The sequence below is a fragment of the Hyperoodon ampullatus genome, assembly GCF_949752795.1.
Source record: "Hyperoodon ampullatus genome assembly, chromosome: 2".
NCBI classification, from domain to species: Eukaryota; Metazoa; Chordata; class Mammalia; order Artiodactyla; family Ziphiidae; genus Hyperoodon; species Hyperoodon ampullatus.
The window spans coordinates 54384545-54404692 of record NC_136915.1 but is presented as its reverse complement, the minus strand read 5'-3'; the positions used below and the strand labels follow the sequence as shown (position 1 = coordinate 54404692).

General features: G+C 35.7%; 1 protein-coding gene across 9 annotated transcripts in view; it reads left to right on the top strand.

Annotated features, from left to right (window-relative positions):
* DOCK7 (dedicator of cytokinesis 7) overlaps window positions 1-20148 on the top strand; it is a gene marked incomplete at its 5' end in the record, with an annotated part of 199434 nt that overhangs the window by 96357 nt on the left and 82929 nt on the right. For all 9 annotated transcript variants that reach the window (XM_079728572.1, XM_079728574.1, XM_079728571.1 and 6 more), the window contains 4 exons: window positions 6900-6986; window positions 11173-11404; window positions 14253-14417; window positions 17078-17247. In XM_079728572.1, coding sequence (XP_079584698.1) covers window positions 6900-6986; window positions 11173-11404; window positions 14253-14417; window positions 17078-17247 — 654 coding nt within the window. The remainder of the gene's footprint in view (window positions 1-6899; window positions 6987-11172; window positions 11405-14252; window positions 14418-17077; window positions 17248-20148) is intronic.

The window sequence follows — 20148 nt, the reverse complement described above, 5'->3', positions numbered from 1 at the left end:
ACTATATAGCACAGCGCCTTTGTTGTTCCTCATACATGAAGAGCACATTCCCATCTCAGGCCGTTTGTACTTTCCTTTGCTGGCAAGACCTATCTATCACAAGACCTGCTTCTTATTTAATTTAGATATCCACTCAAATATCCCCTCTTCAGAGAAGTCATCTATAATTACTTTGTTTTAAGTAGCAGCCTTCACCGCTTTTTATCCCTTTGCTTTATCCTCATAATACTTAATCACTGGGACTTCCCTGGCAGTCCAGTGGTTAAGACTCTGCACTTCCACTGCAGGGGCTCGGGTTCGATCCCTGGTCAGGAACTAAGATCCCACATGCTGTGGGGCGCAGCCAAAAAAAAAAAAAAACTTACCACTGACTTTATAGTTCATATATCTTTGTTTATCTGTTTATTGTCTACAGAGTATAAACTCCGTGAGGTTAAGGACTTTGTCTTTCTTATGCATTGCTGTATCTACCAGTGCTTAGAATAGTGCTTGGCTCATAGTAGACAGTTAATGAATATTTATTAAATGAATGAATAAAGACAGTAGGAAAGAAATAGGACAGAACCCCCCCAACCCCCAAATCTTTCATTCAGTTTTCCAGGAACATATCTTTTCAGTAAAATAAATTAGTCTTCTATCAGGGGTAGCATTGTATTTCAAAAGGAAATATTTTAAAAGAAAATATAATTTTATGGAAGTTATGGATTTGTTCTTAATTGACTTGCAGATGCAAGGTCAGCTTTCTAAAGGGGAGGCTGATGGTTTTCTTCTAGCTACAATGTGTATGTTCATATATAAAGAATATGGTGATAATTTGGATTTGACTATAGATACATAGTATGGCTGATTGATATGTGAGATTAAACCACCTGATTAAGTGCTTAAACTTTTGTGTATTTTAATTACTAGATTAAAAGAAGAGTATACTTAGCATCATTATTATACTTAAAGAATAGTATATATTAATTTTAGCACTTAATTTAAAGCAAGTGAGAGATAAATATTTAAATGACTTTTATAGGTCATTACTTAATGCAATTTTGTATTCACTTTCCTGGTTGAGGTTGAGCTCTCTTTGATTCAGAAAGTCAGAGAATTTCTGATATGTGTTAACTTCAACAGTTCTTTGGACCTTAGAATATGAAGCTTGCCATATAATCACACTTAGGTACTGAGAAACTAATTTCTGTAACTAGTGAACTATTGCTTTATTATATTTCACTCAGTGGTAATTTTCAGTGATAAATGGATCATTTTCTTCTTAAAACTGGGTGAAAAGGAAGGTGAACCTTTGTTGGCTTTGTTTCACCACATTTTCTTGGTTTTCTGGTGTTTCCCCCTTAAGTTTTCATGTTCTTTTCACTCTGAATCTGTAAGCACTCTTCCCAGGCAGGATCACTGACTGCAGTTCTGTGAACAGTACTCTCAGAGTGGTGTAGTATATAACTTACAAGAAGACCAAGATGCTCCTGACTCCTACTGCTAGTTGATGAATCTTAAATCTGCATCTCTGCTCACTCATTTCTTGCCTGTTATTTGTCTGGTAAATTAAAAAGCCTAGTGATGTCTTTGCCAGGATGTTCTGTAGATATCTCAGACATAAAATGTCCCAAACTGGACTCATTCTTGTTGAATACTGTTGGAACTTTATGGTGAGGGGAAAACCTTGGCCACCAATATGCCTCAACAGAGTGATGGTATTCTAGTGAATTTATCTCAGTTCAGTGTCATCAACTTTTCAGGATTAGTGTTTATTGGGCTCCAGGAAGCAGATTCATGCTTATAAGAGTCATACAAGATTGACATATAGACTAGCATGGCAGTTTATCATCTCTATTTGCATAGATATGCAAAGATCAGCATATAGGATATTTTTTAACTTAACAGTGGTTACACCTGAAGATAGTTACACTTTTCAATTTTTTGTTATTTTATTTAATAATATAATACACACTCATGAATCCACCACCCAATCCAAGAGCTAGAACACTGACAATAGTTTACATCACTTATGTGCTCCTCCCTTATTCCACACTCTTCTTCCTTCTAACTACAAAAAGCTAGCCTTTAAAAAAAATTGTGGTAAAATATACATAACATAAAATTTACCATTTTAACTATTTTTAAGTGTACAGTTCTGTGGTATTAAGTACTTTCACATTCTTTTGAAAACTAGCCTCTTAAAACTACTTTTTTTATTTCCAGCAAGAGCAAAGTTTATTAAAAAGTTTATCTTTAGAAATTTAACCAGAATATTCCATTCTGATTAATGGAGAATTTAGTGTATTACAAACATCAACATATTAGGGGTAAATCAACACCTACCAAAATGTCTGGAATGGTGAATGGCCAGATGTGGTTGGAGGTTTCATGTACTGAACTTAAAAAAAAAAAACTTCTGAGTTGGTTATACACCTGTATTTCCAATCATTTCTGGGAAGGTGGGGGCAGGGGGGTGAGCCAGGAATCAGATTTTGAGAATAAGAAACGTAGAACTGCAAAGAGAGATGTTAACAAGCAAAGAAGTAAAATATTAGGGAGAAAAAAATGATTTAAAAAAAGTACTAGAGTTGGGGTAAAATAAAACTGAGTATAAATGGTCTGTATGGTAAGGCAAAGAATTCCATGGTGATCTCAGCCTATGTGGGCCAGAAATAAAGTGGGTGAGAGGCCATTTATTTTGTTGACTGAGATACTCTCAGACCATTTTTCTGTAAGGTTTTTTTCCCATAGAATCTTTTATTTTTTTAATTTAATTTTATAATTTTTTTATACAGCAGGTTCTTATTGGTTATCTATTTTATACATATTAATGTATATATGTCCTTCCCAATCTCCCAATCTCAATCACCCCCCCTCCCCCGGTAAAACTACTTTTTTTTTTCAAAAATAAATTTACTTATTTTTGGCTGTGCTGTGTCTTCGTTGCTGCGTGCAGGCTTTCTCTAGTTGCGGAGAGTGGGGGCTACTTACTCCTTCGTTGCAGTGCGCGGGCTTCTCATTGTGGTGGCTTCTCTTGTTGTGGAGCATGGGCTCTAGGCGCGCTGGCTTCTGTAGTTGTGGCACGTGGGCTTAGTAGTTGTGGCTCACGGGCTCTAGAGCACAGGCTCAGCAGTTGTGGTGCACCGGCTTAGTTGCTCCACGGCATGTGGGATCTTCCCAGACCAGGGCTTGAACCCGTGTCCCCTGCATTGGCAGGCAGATTTTTAACCACTGCACCACCAGGGAAATCTCTAAAACTACTTTTTAATTGAGGTATATATGTGCCTAAAGAATACATTGTTTACTTTGCTTATTTTATGAATTTAATGAAAAGGTTATTATGCTATAAATAATCCTCTGAGACTTGCTTTTTTCATTCAGCATTATATTACTAAGATTTAGTGTTTATAATCAAAATAAAATGTTCCTTCGGAATTTCATTGTACTTAGAATATAATCTAGATCTTTTTTCCTGAGACCTACAGGAAATCTCTGAAAGACCTGGGCTCTTCCACTTCTGCAGCATCATCTTCTACTACCACCACACCCCTTGTTCTGTACTTACAGCTTCTTCCAAATTTTTTCCAGCCTCTCAGTCTTTGAATTTTGTCTTTCTTCTTCGTGATCTCCTCATGGCTGGAGTCTTTTCATTATATTTATTTCATCATATATTTCAAATAGCACTTCCTCAGAGAGGCTTTCCCTCACTCCATGAATTTTCAACCCTTCCTTCCTCCACACTGCTAATACAGTCTATCATTTTTAATCCATTTTTATTTACTAAATACTTATCACTATCTGAAATTCTTATTTTCTTTTTTTCTACAAGAAATGGGTAGTAAGCTCCCTGAGAGCAGATGTTATGTTTATCATGAAACCCTAGTACCTAGAAAACTGTATAGAGACTTCAGTAAATATTTGTTGTATGAATTTAAAGAAGAAAATTATAGGATTATTGGTATTAGCAAAAAGTAAAAAATGGAAATTACCTGGATGTCGACCAAGGGTTTGTTTAATTAAATTTTTGTATAGCCATACAGTGGTACAGTAGTTAAGAGGAGTGATATAGATTTAAATATCCCAATGGGACATTTGTAATAAAAATATAAAAACAAACAAATAATGTAGTGACAACCAAACTCAATATGTAGATATATCAGCAACTGGGTGGAAATAGTTTGGAAAATATACAACAAATTTAGCAAAGTTAGCTCTCACAAGGGTGTGGGATTATGAAAGTTTTTTTGTTGTTGATTTTTTTTTCTAATCTCATATACCTTTGAAAGGCAGTATAACATAATATCCAAGATTTCACTCCCAGCTCCCACTGACCTCAGGTGAGTTTCTTATTCTGCTGTGGACTAAATTGTTCTAACCCCCAATGTGATAGAATTTGGAGATGGGGCCTTTGGGGGGTAATTAGGTTAAATGAGGTCATGAGGATGGGCCCTCATGCTGGGATTAGTGCACTGTAAGAAGAGACACCAGAGAGCTTGCTCTCTTGGTTGTGTGAGGACACAGTGAAAGGTGGTCATCTGCAAGGTAGGAAGGGGTTCCCACCAGAAACTGACCATGGTGGCACCTTGATATTGGACTTTTCTAGTTTTCAGACCGTGAGAAAATAAATTTCTGTTATTTAAGCCACCCAGTATATGACATTTTGTTGTGGCAAACCAAGCTGATTAAGATAGTCTCTCAGCCTGAATTTTCTTATCTGTAAATTGAGGAGAATAATTAATGCCTACAATAATTGAGTTATGTTGATGACTGAATGATTAATCGTATGTAGAACATTTAGAATGGTACCAGGCACATGAAAAGTGCTGAAGAAGTGTCTGCTACTATTATGCCATTCCTATTGCCACACTATTTGTTAGAATATTTTAAGAGAGTAGTTCTTACTTTAGCATGCATCAAAATCACCTGGAGTGTTTGTAATAACACCAGTTGTTTAACCTTACTCCCAGAGTTACTGATGAGGTAGGTCTGGGCTGGGGCTTGATTTTTTACATTTCTTCAAGTGCCCAGAAGATATTGATGCTGCAGACTGTTTTTAAAGAAGTATGTGTTCACATTTTATTTGGATGTCCTTTTTTTTTAAAGCTGAAAATGAGTGTTTTGGGTTGAAAGAGCTAGTACTGTTTCTTGTGCTGAGTAGTTTCAATTTACTCCACCAGCGTTTGTTTCTTTTTTAAAGTTTCAATACCTGTATTATTTGCCTCAGTAAAGATATTGCATTTCTTACCTACTTAGTATTGAATTTTGTAATAGGAAACTTACTTTATTTGGTTTTATTTTCTTCATATAATAACAATATAAAATCATGGGAAAGAAATCCTATCTTCCTATATATGTATATATATATTTTGTTTGTTTGTTTTGTTTTGTTTTGCTGAGACTTTCTATTTTTGTCATTTGTTTCAAGGATGTTTGTAATTGCTTGTGGAACATTTTTTTCCCCTGATGGCTGTTTTAAACTCCTTGTCAGATCTGTCCAGTATCTAAATATTGATGTCTCTTGATTGTCTTTTCTCATTTAAGTTGAAATTTTTCTGGTTCTTGGTATGATGTGTGATTTTTTGTTATATCCTGAACATTTTGCGTATTATGTTATGACTCTAGATCTTACATAAGTCTTGTGTTTTAGCAGTAGGGGGAGGTCCTGTTGCCTGGTGGAGGTAAAGATTCACATTCCCCACTCCGCGTTGGGTTGGGGGTGGCTTATTATTGGGTGGAGGTAGGATTTGGGGCCTCAGTTGACACCTCCCTGGCTGTGAGGGTGAGGGGGAAGCTTGTTACTTTTCCCTGGTTGGCCTCCACTGACCCCACAATTAGTGGAGGTACTTTATATCACTGGACTGGGACCAGTTCCCATCTCTGTCTTCTCTGATACCAGACAGTATTTGTGAGGGTGGGGTAGGGATTGAGGAACTTCATTATAGCCAGCTGAGGGTAGACACCTAGGCCCCTCACTCAGCCTGTGGAGGTGGAATGGGGCTGTGATTTGTTTCCTTGTGTTTGGCCAGATTAGGGCAATTGTTGCATTTCACTAGAGGGAGCAGGCTTTTCCTGGAGTTTTTTTTTGTTTGTTTGTCTGTTTCTTTTGGCAATTCTGGGTTGCCAGCTGCTCTAGCAACTAGCCCAGGATGCATGAGGCAAAACTAAAACCCAGGAAACACCGCCTTATAGTTCCTTGTATCCTGAGGTCCCTAGCCCGTCTGCATCCTTCTCTCCCCTTTCAGTCTTTATGTTTATTTTATGTATCATGTTCAGGGTTTTTAGCTGTACTCAGCAGGAAGAATAGAGAGAACTTATGTACTCCCTTTTAAAAATAATTTTTGTGATATGATTTTAATTAACACTGCTAGCAATTTATATCAGAAAAAAATGTTTTCTAATCCTTAAAACAATAGACTTCCTTTGCTTATGAATATTTTAAAGCCCAATTAAAACATAATAGAAGTGTTTAAAATAAAGAAAATAGGATACTGTTAAGCCGTTAAGATATTGTAGATGTGAATTTATTGGCATGAAAAGAGATTCACAGTGTAATAGGTGAAAAACAGGTTTCAATATAATATGTTTGATATATCACCTATGTAAGGGTGTATTTAAAAATACACATGCATAAGGGAAGATCTGGAATGATATAAAGGTATATGTTTCTGAGAAGATAGAATTTTGAGTGTATATTTTCTGCCTTTTGCTCCTTGAGCCTTTTACTTCTCTTGTAGGAAACATACTGATTTTTGTAATAAGAACAAAATATAAGTTCTACATTTATTTGTAGTACATACAATATATTTCCACAGTATTTTTTCTCATTGAGATATTGTAATTTTTTTCATAATTCACATTTGTTTCAGAATTCATAATCAAGTTAAGCATCTGTGGTCATTGTATTCAATATCTTATAGGTTCCTCTACCTGGCATGAAATGGGTAGATAATCACAAAGGTGTTTTTAATGTTGAAGTTGTTGCTGTTTCATCTATCCATACACAGGTAAGTGAGTTTTTAATAATTTTTGTGATCAGATTTCACTAAATGAATTGAACATTTTGTCTAGAACTTAAATCAGTTTTGTCTGCTATAAGATTTATGAGACTATATATCAGTTAAAAATGTATAGGTTTGGAAGTTACTTTTTAAAGGAATCAATAAAATATCATTTAATATGAACAAAAGCAAATATTTTGCTTTTCAAAATGTTATTGACTTCATTTTGAAAATTAAGTGATTTTTTTTTCTAAGTTTCTAGAACATAGCAGAATAATTAGAGTTGAAAAACCATCATCCAGCTAGTTTTACTTCTCATAGACTTAGATATTTCAAATGGAAGGGGTTCTTAGGGATCACCATATGTGCCAAGCTCTTCTCAAAGCCTTTGTATTTACTCTTTCTTTAGCTGGAATGCTTTTCCTTCTCACATTCATTTGACTTCTCTTCATTAAGGCTTCTCCTTACCTAGGAGAAGCCTTTGCTGGTGACTCTTTTAAACATAGCAGCTCCATCACTCTGTATTGTCTTACCCTGCACTCCTTGCTGCTTCTTATTTTCGCTTGCATGCTCTTGCACTTTTGCTTTCTCTCACTGTGTGTGTGTGTGTGTGTGTGTGTGTGTGTGTACATATAAATGCATTCATATCCTTTGTTTATTGGTTCTTTCCCCCATTAGACTGTAAACTCTGTGAGGTCAGGGACGCTGTTACCTGTGAAGGAAAGAGCCTGCCCTTAAAGTACCTTACAGTGTAATAGGGGGAAGTGCAAAAATAATTATAATAAAACTAGTATTATGTTAGATATATGAACTAAATCCTTTCAAGTACAGAGAGAGAGTTGTTTGTTTTGTTGGGAACTGAGTTGTCGCATTGGTGAGTAGGCATTTACCATACAGAGAGAGGGTAGACAATGCAATTGATAAAAAGCAAGTGCAAAGAGGCAGTAATCTGCTGAAGGAAGGGTAATTAATCTGGTGAGACAGCAACTTAAAGTATGTGGGAAATCATGGTATATGAGCATAGAAGACCAGGCTGGTAAAAGATTATGAAGGACCTTGAATGCCACAGAATTTAGGGTGTGTGGTGATTTCTGACGTAAATAGTAAGTGTGAGAGAAGTAAATTTGGGAGCATACTAAGGGAGAGAAATTATGGGGCTATAATGAGTTTATTTTTGAGTTTGAAGTGCCTGTGCACTTCAGATGAAGATGTCCTATAGGCAGTTGTAATTAATTAGGAGTTTAGGATTGGGGGTAACAGAATAAATGTGATAGCTGAAACTGTACTAGTGAATGTGATTTTCCAGGGAGAAAATGTAGAGTGAGAAGAGGCGGGTGTTCAAAATGGAATATGTGGGTTCTCCAACTTGAAAAGGCAAGGGGTGGTATGCAGGGGTTTCCAAGGCCACCTTTAAGTTCTGTTATTTTCTAGCAGAACTCACAGGACTCAGCATATAGTCATATTCACAGCTGTGATTAATTTTAGTGAAAGATATAAAGCAAAATAAGGTAAGGGGAAAGAGGTCAAGTCTAGAGGAAATAGGACACAGGCTTCCAAGAGTTTTCTCCTACTGGAGTCATAGAGGATAAGTTGAAATAGCATATGTGAAATGTTGTCTACCAGCGAAGCTCAGTTCCCAGAGTTTTTACCATAGGCTTGTCTCATAGGCACCCTCTGCCTAACACATACCAAAATCCTAGATTTGCAAAAGGAAAGCATGTATTAAGCATAAACCATATTGCTTGCACAAACAGTTTAGGTATAGTGAGCAATCGCCTATCAGTGGGAACCCCCCTGAAATCCAAGTTCCCAGATGCCAGCCAAGGGCCAACCTTGTAAGCAGGCCTGTCTTACGCTTGCTATGTTAACTCTTTTCTGCACAGTGAGGTAGGGAAAGTAAAAAGACAGGGTGCTCTATATCATGTTTTAAAACAACAGCAAAGGACTTCCCTGGTGGCGCAGTGGTTAAGAATCCTCCTGCCAGTGCAGGAAACATGGGTTTGATCCCTGGTCCGGGAAGATCCCACATGCCGCGGAGCAGCTAAGCCCGTGCGCCACAACTACTGAGCCTGCACTCTAGAGCCCGTGAGCCACAACTACTGAGCCCGTGTGTTGCAACTGCTGAAACCCATGTGCCCTAGAGCCTGTGCACCACAGCTACTGAGCCAACGTGCCGCAACTACTGAAGCCCACATGCTCTAGGGCCTGCGTGCCGCAACTACTGAGCCCATGTGCTGCAAATACTGAAGCCTGCATGCCTAGAGCCCGTGCTCCGTAACAGGAGAAGCCACCGCAATGAGAAGCCCGCACACTGCAACCAAGAGTAGCCCCCACTCACCGCAACTAGAGAAAGCCCACGTGCAGCAACAGAGACCCAACGCAGCCAAGAAAAAAATAAACAAACAGCAAAAAGGTAGTATATACATTTTATTTAGCAGTATGCAGGTAGATCCTAGTAAAATAATGCTCCAGTGGAGTTTTTACTTTTCTGTTGTTAGATATGCTTATGTTTCCTATAGACCTTATTCTTCTGATAATGAGAAGGCTGACATTATAGTATACTGTTTAAATATATTCCTTCCCTTAATAAAATTATTCTTAATATCACATGATATCTTCTTAAGTATACAAATACATTATTTTTCATGTTTCTTTGAATCCTGTAATCATTGTTAGCGTTCTCTTTTTCTAGTGTTGGTAATATATTTATGTTTTACTCCAGACTTTATTTTTATGGAGGCAGGTAGATACATGTATTGTCTTAATGTAACAAAGAAGGATTTGGGGCAAAATATTTCATAGAGATGATTTAGAATCTATAGACTGTAGAGGAAGAATAGAGTAAAAGTGTCTAGTGTGTAGCCCCCTGACATTCACAGTCCTGTGACTGAAACTCAAAAGTTTATAAAATTTTACAACTCTGTAATATAATTTTATCATGTATTATAATCTTTTTTAAAGGATCAATTGAAGACAATAAATGTTTTTCATGATGTTTTGTACTTTGCTTGTAGGCACTTTGAAATTTACTGGATATATAGTTAGAATTCAATAGAATTATTTTTATTCATTTAAAACATATAAAATTAGAACAGTATTAAAATTATAAATGTGAAGTTGTTTAGCATTACTGCCTTTTCTTAAAGTTTATTTTCATTGTTAACTAAGTAAAAGTCTTCCCAGAGTTTCAGTAGCCTTTTTTCTCACATCCATTGGTCAGAACTCGGTCATCTATAGGTATAAAGGAGGCTCAAAGAGCAGGCACGTTACTGCTTTAAATAAGATTGTGGTTCTGTCAGTGTAGAAGGAGGTTAAATAATAGCAGTCAGGATTTAGTCAGGAGATAGAAACTGCCAGTAATTTGAGTGGAGAAAATCTGCAAATAAATAATTGTTAACCAAGTTAAAGGTGATTCACTACTAAATGGGTTAAAAGAGAATTCTGATTGTAACAAAGATAGCAATTGCAGAAAGTGGTAAGGGAGGAAGGAACCTAGAAACCTAGAGCAAGATCTTGAACGATGTGAGTCAGACGTCTGAGGAGAGGACACCGCTGCTACAGGAACACAGTGCCTGCTATGCTGTATTATTGAGGAAGCTTGGTAGAGAGCTCCTGCTGTGGAACTGTGAGAGCCACCACTGCTGCCCATGTCCCTCACCTCTGAGCCACAGCATGCATGTGTACTCGCTGCCATTAGGAAAGCAAACAGGAGGAAGAAGATTCCCTTCTAACTCCTCAAGCCTAGCAGACTGCTTCCCATACCCTCTGTTGTCAGAGCCTATCACAAGCCAGCTGACAAAGGACAAATGTAGTTTGAAGAGTCTAGCTCCAGAATTACAAAATGTGGAAAAGATGGTGGGTTTGGATGGAGCTAAGAGGTAATAAATTAAAAATGGGCTCAGGTAGGTTACTAACACACTTGCCATAATAATTGAGCTCTAAAACAATAAGGCAGACTCACACTGGAAAAAAAAATCCTAATATCAATAGTTTTTTTGAGTAATCAATAGTATTTGAAGTGGCTACTTTACAATAATAGCTGAGAATAGATGTATTTAATTGGAAACAACGTTTGTATATACTAATATGTACTTTTTTGTATTATCAATTAATATGAGATATCAGTGGTCCATAGTTTGGGGAATGTATGAAGTTATAATTGTTTGGTGCCTCTGTTCATTCTTTGTTTTAGGATCCTTACCTTGATAAGTTTTTTGCTCTGGTGAATGCTCTGGATGAACACATGTTCCCAGTCCGAATTGGAGACATGCGAATCATGGAAAATAACTTAGAAAATGAATTGAAGAGCAGTATTGCAGCATTGAATTCATCTCAGTTGGAACCAGTGGTCCGATTTCTTTATCTTCTGCTTGATAAACTGATACTTTTAGTTGTTAGACCTCCTGTCATTGCTGGCCAAATAGGTAATTTACCTATGTTGGGGGAATCATGAAATTTATCATTCAACATTTCTAACTTTTACAGAAATAGATCCATGATTCCTTTTTGCCATTTCTATAAGGACTGTGTTTGACTTTGTGGGGCGTTGTTACTTACTTGTTTTAATGCTGGAAAATGATAACTTCCTTTTGTTTCTATAAAATGTGCCATATAGACTTCTACTCAAATTATGAAAACAAATTTATTTATTCACTCACCAAATATTTATTAAGCGCTCAATATGTACCATACAGTGATAGGCACTGACCAAGGCATGGTTTCTGATTTTAAGGATCTCATAGACTAGTTAAGAAAACATGCAACTGATAAATCATATTGTGTTTTACATGACTTATAATCTACATTTTCACTCATCTGCTATCCTCTATTTAATATAGCTATTATTTTCTTCGTTGACTCAAAATCTCTATCTTCTTTTTCTTGTGAGTTGTTCTTGAAAGAGAGGTATTCAGGTTTCCTACCTTTTTTCCAAGATTCATTCCTTTACTTTTGCTAACAGCTTCCATCCAATCTGCAAAGTAGTTGAGTTTGTGAGAAATTTCAGCTAACTTGTTATAGAAGTTTTGTATTAAGTGGTGGCACAAAGGAGAGTAGTATTCAACTCCTTGAGATTTTTTTAGGGACACTTGTAAGTAGAGGTAATTCTTGGGTTGAGCATTTAAAGATGAGTAGGAGTCTGACAGGTAAATAACTAGCCCAGGGAAATGAAACAGTATGTGTGTAGTACACAAACAGATAAACTAACCTGGAAATTTTGGGGGAATTACAAGTAATTAGTTATGAATTGGAGGGTTAGTGATTAGAGATGATATTGGTCGTAGGGGAGATGAAGCAGGGTCCTTGACACATTAGGAAATTGGACTATTATTTTGTAAGAATCAATAGCCTTTGAAGGGTCTGGTCTTAATTAGAAAAGTAATGTAACTAGGTTGGCTTTTATAAGGATGATTTTGCACGGAGGTAGATTGAAAGTGAGAAAATCTGGAGGCAGGCAGGCAGACAGATTTGAAATCTTGAATTTTATACAAAAAACTTTGTGGTCCTGATAAAAGACAGTGATGGTGGGATAGAGAAGAGAGGGTAGTTTAAGAGATACTGAAGAGATGTTGTAGAGAGTAATGTTACAGAAGTCATAGAAGGTTTTAAGAAAAAAAAGTTAACATTGTTCATTTTTGTAGATTATATAAGTAAAATAATCACAATAGTAACATACATTTCCACAACACTTACAGCGTACCAGGAATTGTGCTATGTACTTTATTTATATTAATGTATGAAATCTTTACAACTCTAGGTATAGGTATGAATTTCATGATTTCATGAATAAAATGAACATACGCTTAAAAATTTACCTAAGGATTCAAACCCAAGCAACTGACTCTAGAGTCCCACTCTTATCTACTATACTGAAGAAGTGTCCACTGGTGAAATTAACGAGAATAGTCTTGGTCAAATAGTGAAAGTAGAAACCAGATTACAGAGAATTTAGTAATAAACAGCAGATGATGAAAGGAATGCAAAAAGCTTATACTGTTTTGAGAAGTTTAGTTAGAAGAGGAAGCAAGGTTGATTAGGGCATAAGAGTGGAGAGAGTTGAGCATGTTTATATGCATTGAGAATGTGTATAGAGTTGCAGGAGGGTTAATTAATGAAGCAAGCATGTAGGACAGAAATTAAGGTGGATAGATCATTCTTACATAGGAGACGAGCACTGCTTCCTTTGGAAAGGAACTAAAAATTGTTTCAGATTCTGATAAATTTATAGTAAAAACTTCAGGACTTTGATGCTCTATAAATTTCTACTCTGAGATAAAAAGCAGGATTTGTGGAGAAGGGAGTAAAGTGGACCTAGTTTTGTGAAGGACTCTGGTGGTTTGGAATAGTTACTATGAGGAAAAGGAAAAGGAGTCAACCAGGAACACAGGTAGGATTGCTAAACCCTGCTTAGGTTTCTCTCTTTCTAGTCTCTCTTCTAGTTCAGTATATATAGATTAATCTTCCTAAATGACCACTCTATCTATATTTCCACTCTTAGGAAAACTTAATTGGCCTCATTATCTGTTCATAAATTCCTGTCTTGATTAAATAAATCATAAAATGTGAGGCGCTATTGCTCAGAATGGCTGTTTGGATTATCCATTTATTCACTGAGCTACAAGAATTTCCCAATTTTTGCAAAATTCTTTTTATATACTGACTTGAATGGCTGGGTAGGTATTACTTAGCCTGGCATTTAATGTGCTATAGTCTTACCTCAACCTGGTTTTCTACCCTTTTTTCCTTCTAATCCTTTTACAGAGCTACTCACTTCAATTAAGTTGCTTATCAACTCTTTTCTATTAAGTTAATATTTTTAATAATCTACTTTTATTGGTAATTTTTATTTTATAAACAAAAGTAACATGTGCTCAATGTATGGTATTTAGTTTCTCACAGTCATCTTTAAAATGAGAAGTTACTTCTCACAGGTTATATATAAGGTAGATTTTTTTACTTATCATGTGCTTTGTATTGTTTTACAAAGTAGTGGGTACTGTTTGATGATTCTTTTTTTCTCACTAAGCAAAGCCACATAGTTTTCATGTTAAATTAGTAAAATTAGTTTTTTCTCTTTTTTTAAGAAAAGTATTTTGCTTTAGTTAATACAGTATCATAAATAGATACCATAAAATTAATATCACATATTATCTTTATACGCTTACTGTGTGTAGTCACTATACTTAATGCATATAGTGAAGGCAAAACCTTGATCTTTTTGGAACTTACAGTCTAAAAAAGTTAATGGAAAAATATTTTCTTCCTTCTTAAAAGTAAATCTAGGTCAAGCATCATTTGAAGCCATGGCATCAATTATAAATCGGCTTCACAAAAACTTGGAAGGAAATCATGACCAGCATGGCAGAAACAGCCTTCTTGCATCATATATCTATTATGTTTTTCGCCTACCGAATACTTACCCTAATTCACCATCACCAGGTATTTTATTGTTTTTACTAAGAAACTATCTTGCATAGATTATGTGTTCATAATAGGATTGAAATAATCTTGTAGTCCATGGTGTGATGCATTTATTCAATAGCAGACATTTGTTGAATGCCTGCTAAGTGCCATGGACTATGCTATGTACTGGAGTTAAAAGGATAAATAGGTTATATTTTAAAGCATCATTATTTATACAGCTTCCTTTAAGTTGAATTAGAGAGATCTTGGTTGAATTAATTTTTGGAAATGAACCTTGAAAATAACTTCTGTCTCTGGAGGCATTTTATCATTCCCAGTTAAGATAAATAATCTAGAAAAATGGTACAGATGAACTGGTTTGCAAGGTAGAAATAGAGACACCAGTGGGCACCAAGGGGGGAAAGTGGGGTGAGGGGAGGTGGTGGTGGTGGGATGAATTGGGAGATTGGGATTGACATATATACACCAATATGTATAAAAGAGATAACTAATAAGAAACTGCTGTATAAAAAATAAAATAAAATAAAATTCAAAAAAAAAAGTTGCATCACAAGGCATTTTGGGTAAAATTGGAAGGAAGAGTATTTAAAAATCCCCTCTGAGGTTCTTTGAGTCTATTTGAGGCTAATGCAGTCATCTCAGCTTGATTTATGATTATGTAGTCTAATGTATGAACTGATGTTTGTAAACAGTTTAATAAAAGGCTATTGCTCCAAATTCCAAATTAGCAGTGAGGGTGATTTCTATTAGAAAAGACATTTGTGGAGGATTTTGTCCTTGATACTTAATAAAGTGAGTTCTTTTTCTCAGTATAATACATGCTGTTGACTTGTGGCTCAGCTCTAGGGACCTGATGTTGTATTCAAAGAGTAAAAACATATCTCTGCTCATTGTTTGTTTACTACATTTTGGGGTACATATGGCAAAGTTGTTTTCCTTACAGTTCCCAGTTCAGTTTTTTTCTCTTGATTACGTGTTAAAAATATGTGCATAAATTTCCCCAGTATCTCAGTTAAAAAAAAAAAGATAAGGTAAATAGAATGTTATATTTGTCATTCAGAGTGCTATTGGACATCAAAGAAGAAATACGATGGCTCAGTAGTTTCCTGGTAACCCTGTGAAACCTACAATACTATAAAAGATTATCCTCTAGAAAAGTTCTGATCTCTTCGTGGTCAATAAAATCATACAGCCTTTTTGAATATTAGAGCCCAGAGTAGCCACTTACTTTTGTTTTATATGACAGGGGTGGTAGTGGTGGTGGTGGGGGATGTCTTAGTTTGAATCACTCTTCAGTTGTTCAGTTAGTAGGTTAATGATTATGTTGTGCATACCTTTCAACCTGTTTACATATTTGTCTGTATGAGTCATCCATTCATCACTAGTGATAATGGTAAGTGCCCTTTTCAGCTGTTGTCAGTGTTAGCATTAATAATGGTGACAAGTAATGACGACATTCACTCTGAAAACTAGGCATAATAGTAATCTCAGTTTTAGCACATTTTATTTCTTTTTTTTTTTTTTTTTTTGCGGTACGCGGGCCTCTCACTGTTGTGGCCTCTCCCGTTGCGGAGCACAGGCTCCGGATGCGCAGGCTCAGCGGCCATGGCTCACGGGCCCAGCTCTGCAGCATATGGGATCCTCCCGGACCGGGGCACGAACCCGTATCCCCTGCATCGGCAGGCGGACTCTCAACCACTGCGCCACCAGGGAGGCCCACATTTTATTTCTTAATTGAAAAAGAGAGCTCATTGACTCTTATAGTCTTGTTCATAATTTCCTATCTTGATTTCAAAAATTATAGTACTTGAGTCTCTGAGTATATAAGTGACTGTGGACTGTATATAATGCTACTCCATTTACTGTTCCATTCAGTACACTATTAGAATTTCACAGATTTTGCAAAATGTCTTTTTTACATGCTGACCTGAAGACTATAAACTACTTAGTTGACAGGTGTGTGTCATTTGCAAATATGACACTCAGAAAGATATCTTTGAAAAAGAAAAATGGAGATATAGTTGTTGGGTACTTTATGTTCATAGATCCTGGTTGAATAATGGCATCAGGCTTGATTTCAGACAAAAAAGGGATTCTTTGCTTTTTTTTGTATAACCTGGGCTTTTAGGAGAATTATCTTTAGTGTACATTTATGTATGTATATTATAAAGATGCCATTTTGTTATAGTTAAAATTGTCACTGATAAAGTTAGAGACCTAAGCCATAGTTTCATTTAAGAGATACTGACAGGAAATTGGCTCTCCCTCTTAGTGACTGTTTCAAGGGGCAGAGCAGGAGGGGTGGGAAAAAAGGAAAAGATATTAGCTGGAGCATTTTGGGTCTTAGACACCCTCATATATAAGGAAAGGTAACGTTTGTGTATGTTTCTTATTACTTTTGTTTTTTATTGTATATGTAATACATAATCATAGAAACATTGAAGAGATAATGATTGTATTTATAATTCACATGGTTTTGTCAGCTACTATAAAATAAATTATCTTTGTATAGCTGTCACTAGGTCTGGCATGTTTTTCTTATTTATAGTATTTTCATTTAGAAATAAAAGCAATTTATGATCTTTGTGGAATTTTGTAAAGTGGAAGAGATTTTTTCAGGTCCTTTGCTGATTAATTTTTTGCTTAATTATATGTTATTTTATGTACAACTCTAGGTCCTGGGGGTTTGGGAGGATCAGTGCATTATGCCACAATGGCTAGATCTGCTGTGAGACCTGCAAGCCTTAATTTAAATCGTTCTCGGAGCCTTAGTAATAGTAATCCAGATATATCTGGAACTCCCACGTCACCAGATGATGAAGTACGGTCAATCATCGGCAGTAAGGTAAACTGAAGATATGCGTCTGTAAATTTGGTTTTCAGGTTGTGAACAAATGAGAAATGTCCAATTGTTTTACCTTAGTCTTAATTTTAAAATGTATTTGAGTTAGTAATAAGAAAGAAATTGTACATTTCTATTCTATCAGTGAACACATAAATGTTTGATGTTTCTATTAAATGTTTTTGCTATTACAAACTGGTTTGTGTGCTCTGCTCAAGAATATCTGCCAAATTAAAAAATTTGTACAGGATGACCAGTCACATACGACTCATTGTCTGATTATCATGTGAAAAATGGTTAGATTGATTTTCTAGAGGATTAAAAGAGACCTGTGACTGCTTTGTAGTTGGGACATATTATCAACTTAAAATATGAGCCTCCCTTCTCCAAAAATATCAAGAACAATGATTAATAATAATTAATAGAGCTACATTTCACATGGAAAACTCTATGTAAGGTGCAACAGGATTAGAAAAATATGATTTATTTAATCATGGTTAGTGATTATCCCAGACAATAAGGGAGAGGCCAGCCAGTATAAGATCCAGCTATATTTTATGTAAGCATCAATCTTTATTACCCCCCAAAATATACTTAAGGAACAAGTAGTCATTACGTTTCTATAGTTAAAGTACAAAAATAACTCAGTTTGAAAATCAAAGTGGAAAAAAAGAACAGTAAGACTGAGGCCAAGAAATCACATTATGTTGGGTTTTGACCAAACCATTTTAAATTGATTTTTTACTATTAGAAAGAAGGAAGATAACTTTGTTACAGAATCATAGCCAACTTTTCTTTGGCATTTTAGTCTGTCAATTAGGATATGAGGAAGAATTAGTAAACGTGTTTTGGGGTCTGTGTTTAACCCTTAGCCTGAACTAAATAGACCTTTTTTTTTTTTTTTTAATGATCTGAGCTTGTTTGTGTGAAATACTTGAATATGGATCAAACACATCAGAATTACTTAAATCTACTCATATAGTTACAGAAATTTTACATTCAGAGTACCTTTTACGTAATTTGAAAGTAATTTCTCACAGATCAAAAATACGTTTTTTAAAGTAATTTCTTACAGATGAAAAAAATATTTTGTAGCCTTATAATTTAAAAAATAAACGTGAATTTCAATAACTTAAAGATCCAAATAGGTGTTACTCTAATTAAACAAACTTTCACTTTTTGTGAACTTTCTGAGAGAATGATGTTCAGATGTGTTTACATGGATACTGCAGAGTAACCTGAGTAATATAGGAATTACAAAAGAGACGGCTTTTCTCCCTCCCCATATCTTTCCATGTCTAGGAAGAGAAGGTTTTTTATCCTTGTCTTCATTCTTGATCTTTTCTCATTGTAATGGAGGTAATATTTAACATAATTTACGTACTGTAAATACAGTTCTTCAGTGGAATGAATCTCATTTGTGAATTATAAGAAATTTTCCTATTAAAGAGCTATAGACGCCATTTTTCTCAAGGTTCTACTTTTGAAACATCTCTTAATTTCTGTAAGATTTGCATTTTGCTTCATTTAGCATAATTCTAGAGTTTTCCTTCATATATGATGTATTTGATAAATTATAACATCAAGATTTAGAACAAAAGTGTACATGTATTGGAATGATTATTTGTCTTTTTTCAAGTGGTTCATAAAATGGGACATAATAATGATGTAAACTTGCTTCTGGTATTATGATATACATAAACTTTTGAGAAAGCCGTCATAAGATGAGACTTTGTCTTAGGACAATACAGTCTTGTCCTAATCAAATTTTATTCAAATGGTTTATGTGTGTGTTCTTTTTTTTTTTTTTGGTTGCTTTTTTTTTTTTTTTTTTTTTGTGGTACACGGGCCTCTCACTGTTGTGGCCTCTCCCGTTGCAGAGCACAGGCTCTGGACGCGCAGGCCCAGCGGCCATGGCTCACGGGCCCAGCCGCTCCACGGCATGTGGGATCTTCCCAGACCGGGGCACAAACCCGTGTCCCCTGCATCGACAGGCGGACTCTCAACCACTGTGCCACCAGGGAAGCCCCCTGGTTGCATTATTTTTGATAGCTACCTACCTTCATTTTGGACTGTCATTTAGTCATAATCCCTAATAATAATGGTGTATAATTTTATCTCATTGAAAAATTATAAGGAATCTGAAGTTTATTTATAGCTACTCTTTATTTATTCTGATTTTATTGGCTTGGAAATTAGAGAAACTCTTCTTTAATGATTTTTGTCTTTCACTCTGCCTTAGCCATGGTCATACCCTTAGTCTTGTCATGATGAATAATTTTAATCCTCATTATCTCGATTTCATGCATCTTGTTCTCTAACCATTAGCTCATATTTTTCTGTCTAGTACCCCAACTCCAACAATTTCTCCAATCACTTGATCGTATGACCTTTTTACTGTATCTCATGTCCCTAATGTTCTTTCTTCCAATTTAGCCAGCTTAAATTCCATGATCAGTCATTATAATTATTACCATTATAAACAAACGTCAATTCCCTTATCTTTCCCTTACTTCATTTTACTTGCTTAGCCAAACCTCAAACCATAGCTGAATTCAGTTGACTGCCTGTGCTGTTAAACATGATTTGAGAAATGCCATGATAACTGGTCTCGTTTGAAATTAAAGGCCATGAATGTCAAGAGAGCCCTTAATGCTGTCAAGCAATTATACTATATTTCTTTATTCCATTTACTTTCCCATTCTCCCAGAAAAAGGTTTAATGCCTTCTTTGGTACCTCAAACCCTCTAACAGCTCCCCACCAATCCCCCTCCTCACTTTATCTCCTACTTCATTAAGAAAATTGAAGCCATCAGAAGAAAACTTTTGTCACCTTTGACCATCACATCTACCTACCCAGTACCATCTACTACTACCTACTACTTAAAACTCTGCTATAGATGA